General features: G+C 35.9%; 1 protein-coding gene across 5 annotated transcripts in view; it reads left to right on the top strand.

The window, feature by feature from the left end:
• The first annotated feature begins 278 nt into the window (after window positions 1–278).
• The window catches only part of LOC131168537 (uncharacterized), a 39,490-nt gene continuing 31,968 nt past the window's right edge, over window positions 279–7,800 (top strand). For 3 of the 5 annotated variants that reach the window (XR_009140324.1, XM_058128039.1, XM_058128040.1), the window contains exons 1-2: window positions 279–478; window positions 2,017–2,658. Coding sequence is in view for 4 of the 5 variants with exons in the window: in XM_058128039.1 (XP_057984022.1) it covers window positions 2,386–2,658 (273 nt within the window). In the remaining variant the exon portion in view is untranslated. The remainder of the gene's footprint in view (window positions 479–2,016; window positions 2,659–7,800) is intronic. The other 2 variants (XM_058128041.1, XM_058128042.1) reach the window with 2 other exon arrangements.

Raw genomic sequence — 7,800 nt, 5'->3', positions numbered from 1 at the left:
ATGATATTGTGAGTCATATGGTCTATGTGGCATTATTTAATTGGACAGGAGTATCTAAGTGCAAAATAAAAATTTAATTCTAATATTTGCTCGATCATTTTTAGGACACGTGGCGACATGATAGCATACCACGTGTCAGGCATAGACAACAGCCGTTTGGAAATGGGGGTCGATCCCAGAGGAACCCCCATTTCCAAACAGAAGGGAGTCCGGCGCACGTCAATCCGATGAAAGTACGAGGGCATTTGCGTCACGCAATATTTTTGCCATTCCGAAACTGCCTGTCGTTGAACTGCTCGATTTCTAAAACTCCCTTCTACGGCTTTGTGTCTGCAGGTATATTCTCTGGTTCGATTCTCTCTGCCCACGAGAAACCAGCACCATATAACGAGAATAACATAGAAAAAAGCAGATTTTAATTGGATTTCTCCTTCTCACTGTTCATGATTTTTGGGTTCCTCTGTTCCTGAAGCCTCAGGTGATGTCCTCATTCCCACTCAATCCTATGTTACATTTGATGTTCGATGTTGGTTCTACCACAATTCTCTGCACTCGGGTTTGTTCATTTCTTGTGCGTTTTTCATTCTTTTTTTGTACTGTTTTTTTTTTTTTTTGAAATGGGTGGTGTTTTTTTACATGCTTTGGCGTGGTTTAAAGCTACCATTTTGGGCGGGTATTTCTGGCTGCTTTTTTGGTTGAAATTTGTGATTTCGGGCGATTGGTGTGATCCATTTGGGTGGATTTTCGATTGGGTTCCTGTGATTTTCAATCTGTGCTTTGACATTTATCGTTTCTTTCCTAATCGGTGCGGCGATAATCCCCAATTGAGCCCGAAAGTCATCAATTCTTAAAATTGGGTAGAATGTGGAAGTGTTATGCCAATTTTCGGTTTTAGTGTCTTTGTCGTCTGATTTGACTGGGAGTGCAAACGGAAGTCGTCTCGGGAATGCATGAAATTTAGCACATGTGTGCATTAATGCCTTTCTTTGTATGGATCGGATTTTCGAGCCAATATGAGATTGTTATTGTTATTGCAAGTGTTTGGTATATTGGTACATGCACAATTACTGATTTTTGTTGGTTATTTGAGTGTTTTATTTTCTTTGAGCTTTGGTTTTAAGATCAATTGTAATAAAATTATGTGCAATTCACGTTAGTGTTTAAATCTTAATGTAAACTCAAAGTATCCAATATGTGAATATTTATGTTGCAGTTTCTTTTCTCCCCTCCCCCCACCCCCCAATGGATGTAAAAGTGTTAGTTTATCAGCAGAGAGTTGCACATTCCTATAGACATTGGGAAAAGGTAGAGTTTCACCCAAAAAATTAAATGAGTCACTTTACTACCCTTCAAACTGTGTGAATTGAAGACACTAACAATATAATGGGGGACCATTTTCAACAATTTAAATTGGGGAATAAGAGGAAAAAGAAATTTCTTCAAATTTGAAAAGCAAATAATATTTTTGTAGGTTGCTTTAAATTTCTTATCTATGTGATGCAAAAGAAACTTTAGACTCAATTATAACAATGTAGTTACCGACGGTGCTCATTCGAAAAGCCTCACTTTTGCATATTCCTTCACTGTTCCTCATTATAAAATATCATGCCACAGATACAGTTGCAATTATACAAAGCATATTTTGACTTCCATATTGTTGAGAATGTCTTTTGTTTACACTGCATATATTCGTTTAACACTTTATCATATTTTCCAGAGTTTTTTTTTTTTGGTTGTAATGCACTTTACTAGAATTAGAGATATATGTTTCTAATTTACTGAGTCATTTTTATGACACATGTTTCATCTCTTCGTTCTGAGTGTAGTCACTATGATGAACTTTTATGCAGTTATCTATTTCTTATTATCAGTGTTTAAATGAAAGTTGACATTACATAAACTTCAGTTCAAGTTGATATGTTTATTTTGTGTTTGGCTCCATTTTCAAGTATTGATTTTTATTTGAAGAAAAATCTTATCGACTAAAGTATTGATTTATTTGCAATATCTCTTTAGATTATGAACTGTGATGACAGATTTGCTGCCATAATTGGTTCGTGTTTTCCTACAAAGACAGCATGGATGGTGTAGCGGTTAATGGTTCTGAATTTTTCTTTTAAAATGGTTATCTTTTCCTTTTCTCAATGCTGAAACTGGATAGCAGATCCAAATATGAATTAGACAGAATATTGTTCAAGGGCCTGAGTGGATTGCCTTTCAATGGTCATGGCCTACTTCTTAAGAAGATGTTGGGGAATCTGGCTCCTGACATTATGAGGAGGCATATTTATCCTTGATTGTAGAAGCCATCCCTCAGTATATTGAAGTTGCAATTTTGTGAAAGTTAAATAGTTATTAAGATTATTTGTGATCACACAAATTTTAATGGAGGGTCTACTTTATCAAGGCCAAAAGCAGAATCTGAAAACAACCGCTAGGAAAAATTTATCTGGGGGATCACAGAAAGATTTGTGGCTTGTTGTGCGAGAGGGATCCTTGGCTGATGTAGAGTCAGCTTTGGTGCTGCTGAAGAAGAATGGGGGCAATATCAACTCAAGAAATATGTTTGGCTTGACTCCTCTTCATATTGCAACATGGAGAAATCATGTCCCCATCGTTAGGAGACTCCTTGCTGCTGGTGCAGACCCTGATGCAAGGGTGTGTGTTATCTGATCCTTTATTTCATTTTAGTGTTTACAAATGCATGCACACTTGCACTATATATGATGGCTGGTGGATGAGTTTGGTCATAGTTCGCTTTCATGAAGTTATACTGTCACTTTCTACTTTATATCTCTATGTATCTTTTCCCCCTCACATGGGATTTGATTTACCATGCATAGCTTGGTTGTTACATTAATATGGTATTTAAATTTTATCTATTTTTATTTTCCCCTTGTGCTTTGTTACGTTGTTGAAGTCTTGGTCTTATTTCTGTTACAGTTGTGTTTGAATGAGGAGGATATATTTGTTATTTGTGTTTTCTTTAGATGTAACTGCAAATACCTAAAACAGGGAATTGGGATAACCTGAACTCTGGATCAATTTTAACTTAGGAAAGGAAATTGATCACTGATCTTAAAGGATCACTGATGCAGGAGCAATTAGCACAAACAGAAAACCCAAGCAAAGTTAACAGAAATTGAAGAATCTTGCTGAGTGTGATCTCCTCGACCAGCAGGGGTTGGTTCCCGCTTTGAGGCAAAAGTAATCTGTTCAGCCAGTATAAAACCAGAACATCGGGAGCAGTAATTTCTGAACAAGTTGTATTTTGTTCTTTCCTATGATCCAGGACTAATGTCAAACACAAAATAATTGTAATTCAATCCTACCTAAAACTGTTAAGCCTTTTATAGGCTTCCACAGCTTGGGGAATGAGACAACTAATTTTAGAAATCTAAATAAACTAAAATATTAATTTCCTAAATAAAATTATCCCTAGAATCTAAAATATACGATCCCAATAAATTTTTTCTAAATAAAAAACTAAAATACAATAAAAAATTGGAAAAGTAGATTAGCTCTTGCTTGCATGCTGCACCATTCTCCCTTTGTTGTTGTTGGAAAGAATTTGACCTAGAATTTATATATCTGAAGGATTAAGAGTAAAGACTGCAGACTTGATGGGGACCAATGCAATTTTCTGGATTCAAAACAATGAAATTTTATGATGGAAGAACCATTGTAGTGCAGCTGACAAATTTACTTGGAATGATAAATATAATTGGTTGGGGCTCAGGCTTTAATGTTGAGGCACCCATTATTTCTTCCGGTGGCTCTTCAAGCTCAATAGTAGCATCCTCATTCACCTCTTCTTTCTGGAAAGCTTGTTCTTTAATGAACTCAAAGGAAGGCCTCTCCCTAATCACAATAATTAGGATCATGATTGATATAAGAGTGTAAAGCATAACGCCAAGCTTGCTTATTCTAGAATTGAACTTTTCCTTTTCTATTGAAGAGGCCAAGTTAATCACCCCTTTTCTCCTTTTTTTTTTTACTAGCTTCTTTCGGCTCAGTTTAGTTCATGGTCTGGTGTGGTTTGACTGGCCCAGTTTTTTAACTCCTCCTTTTGAGCAAAGCTGAATCTGGCTGTGGTAGCTTGGCTGATGAATGACAAGCAGCAAGGTTTTATGACCAACACGGAGAGGATGATGCTTTACAAGGAAATTTGCTCTGGCAAGTCTTGCAGCTGCAACAGTGGCCCATGAAACTGTTGTCATTCTGACAAAGATAGGATGACCCTGAGGAGGATTTCTATGGATTCTGATTAAGAGTCCTGCTGACAGCACAAAGGACTTTTGATCTGATCTGCAAAAGTAGGGTGGTTTGGTTGATGGACTGAAAAAGATTACGAGCAGAGGTTATGTAGGATAGGCTCGGTTGTGGTTTAGACCAATGGCGATTAGGGCTTGCTGTTTATTTTATTTTATTATTTATTTCTGGTTATGCTTCTAAAAGCATGGGGATTGCTGAGGGTATGGAGTCGTCGTGCTAACAGTGGTGCTACATGGAGATGGTGATTTTGGTTAGGGCTTGGTTGTGGTTTAGGCCTTTGGAGATTAGTTCTTGCAGTTTTATTTATTTAATTTTTCAAGTTATGCTTCTATGATTAGTAACTTGCAGCGACAATTACTCTGTTGCCGCAGCACTGCTTTTTTTTTTTTCCCCAGTTAGCTAACAGAGCAGAGGGATCGTTGAGGGTGTGGGGATCTTCTGCTGACAGTGGTGATACATGCAGATGGTGGTTGGTTTATGAATAACAGGCTATTTGTTAGCAACAGTGGTGGAGGTGGATGTGGAGGTTGTAGCAGTGCATGCCAATTTAAGTTACTTGCAAACTGTATGAGTTTTAAGTAGAAATGTGCTGACAATCCTGTCAAACACTAACAGCCATGGTGATTTGATTTGAAATTGTGAACCCTCAAATAACAGTGACAGCCTACTTGGATCAGAGTCTGCTTCAATTCCACTTGATGCAGGACTAGTGTCCAACAAAAGATACTTGTAATATAACTCTGCCTAAAACTAGTAGATAGGGGCTTTTTATAGGCTTGCCATGCTTGGGAAAAAAATATATGATTTTAAAAATCTAAATAAACTAACACACTAATTTCCAAAATAAAAGATATCCTAGAATCCTAAAGATATGATGGCAATAAAAGTTCCCTAACGTTGCATTTGGGAGTATGAATTTTGAGCCTTGGATTTGGATATGGATGGATTTGGACAAAGTTCAATACAATTTTTATATTACATCTTATCTAAATCTAATACAAATCCAAATCCAAGGCCTCTCCAAACATAGGGTAAGAATAAAAAGAGAACATACAATAAAAATTACAAAGTAACACAGCTGTTGCTTGCATGCTGTAGCATTCTCCTTTGAGAACTTCTGGGCTCTTTATTTCTACTTAAATAATTTGACAGAGGTAGGGAAAATAAATAGAAGTATTGAGGATTAAAAGTAAGTTCTAGGAAGAGATGCAAATATGAGATCCTGAACTCTGAACAATTTTTTTATTGTGGCTAACATTTAGCTCTTAATCAATTTTATAATGTGGTTGGAACACTTAAAACAACCACAAGTTATTTAATTCTTAATCGATTTTCTGAAGCATGAAGTGAAGACTCTACATTGCTCAGCCAATGCTCATGAAATATGTATTTGATGTGTTAATTTCCATGGAATATGTGAACAACTGCGGAATTGCATGAAATACCATTAAAAGGTGTTATAAACAGCAGCAACTCATTACTCAACCAGTTATGTATGCGTGGAAAGAGAGATGAATAGCTTGGCTGGCTATTTAGGCATTCGCCAATTTGGGTGTTATATCTGATTGAATGTGGGGACTACTGTAGGGTGGGTTCTTGCAAAATTATTGGTCATTAGGCATCAAATTTTATTGATAATGGATTCAGTTTTTAGAAAGAGAGTGGGGGAAGCTTCATTCTTGCCTTTATACATGGAGAATGTTGTGTGGATTGCACGTATCAGTTTGGGTATGGAGAATGACAGGTGCCTTATCGGGGGTAGTAGAATATGAATTTGCACACACAGCCCTAGAGAATTTCTCCAATGATTCAGGAAAACATTAAAATAGGAGTGGGAAATACAAGGAGACAAAGGATTTAAGACATGAAGAGTTCCAAACATATATGATGAACCCAAATGTGAAGTGGATGTTATTAAGTGTTTTAACATTTGCCACTCATGTACAATTTCCTGCTATTATTTCATCTTTGTCTTTACTGTTTATAGGACTGCAGTGTTTCTCCCTGGAAAGTAAACTATCATAAAATAGTAATTTCTACGTCCTTCATCCCATTATCAAACATCTCTCTCCCTCTCTCTCTCTCTCTCACACACACACACACACACACACACACACACACATAATCACCAACGTGATCACCAGATGTTGTGTTGTAACTGTCAATCCTGGATTCTATTTCCTCTCTCAGCAGCAGCAGAGTCGGGAACTAGTCAGTAGGGGCAATGAATGAAAAAAAAATGATAATATTTTCTGATGTAAATTCACCATTATATTATTTTTTAAAACTGTGAACTATATGTACATTTGTCAGAGAATTTTATGAAATTTAACATATAACAAAATTTATTTATTTATTTTTAAGAACCAAATACTTCGTTGTTTGATTATGTTCTTTTTGGATAAAGTATATGATCATATTATTTTTTCGCAGGATTAAATTTTTAAACTTTACGTTTTACATTTTAGCCCGAGTCATTTGCATGCATCAGATCATGGTTTTAAATCGCGGTAGCGGGTAGTGTAACGTAACGGTAACAGGTGTAACGGGAAGCAGGAGTAGCGGATGTTACATAACGGGAAGCGGGTGTAACGGCCGTGAATTTTTTTGAAGCACACACAACCTTGTGCATATTAACGTACTTGCATGTTTTAAGCTTTTGGCCATTCTTAGAAAGGGTTTTAGTGTATTTTGGACCCTTTAGTTCGAGTAACTAAGTTATTTGGTAAGGGCAACAAGTTTACATTTGTTTTAAACCATCATTGATAGAAAATTACGTGTGCGCGCGTATTTATACTTCTCATTGTTCTTATCTGTGATAAATTCTTATGTGTGCTAAATGAATTAATAAAATAAAATACATTATACACTCCATTAGTCTATTAGACATATAAGACATACGAATAATATAAATATAAAATAGCTAGAAAAGAAAGAAGGTTGAAGTTGAATAATAAAGAACATAAATATCACATTACTAATATTATTATAAAAAAATTCCTTACAAGTTAGTATTTTGAAATTGTTAATTAATGCATCTATTGTGAGTATTTAAAGAAAAAGCAAATTTTGTATCATTGTCATCCTCATTATAATCTTTTCCCCCTCTTGCCACTTGGTATATTGAGAATGATATATGAAAGAGAGAGAAAAAGTGAGAAGAAAAAGTAAAAAATAAAATATTTTTTTGGTGTAACAGTCTTGTAGCGGTTACGTAACGGCCGCTACGGCCATGATTTTTCTTCCCACTGATTTCGCGGTGTGTAACAGTATCGGTAACCCAAAAAACCTTTACGTAACGGCGTTACGTAACGGTCGCGGCCTTTATTTAAAACCATGCATCAGATATTGACCTTCATTACCATGCCTCACATCACTTTTTTCCTGCTTAATGAGGTCAATGTCTGTTGCCTTTAAATAACTATTATAGTTATGTAGGCCATTAGTTTTGTAAAAATCATGAAGTTGAGGAAAACAAACCACCAAGAGAGTTATTGAGAGAAGCTTGCTATTGTTTGTCATTAA

Source organism: Malania oleifera, chromosome 11 (genome assembly GCF_029873635.1).
Source record: "Malania oleifera isolate guangnan ecotype guangnan chromosome 11, ASM2987363v1, whole genome shotgun sequence".
Taxonomy (NCBI): domain Eukaryota; kingdom Viridiplantae; phylum Streptophyta; class Magnoliopsida; order Santalales; family Ximeniaceae; genus Malania; species Malania oleifera.
The sequence above is the reverse complement of the archived record's forward strand: the minus strand, read 5'-3'. Positions and strand labels throughout refer to the sequence as shown.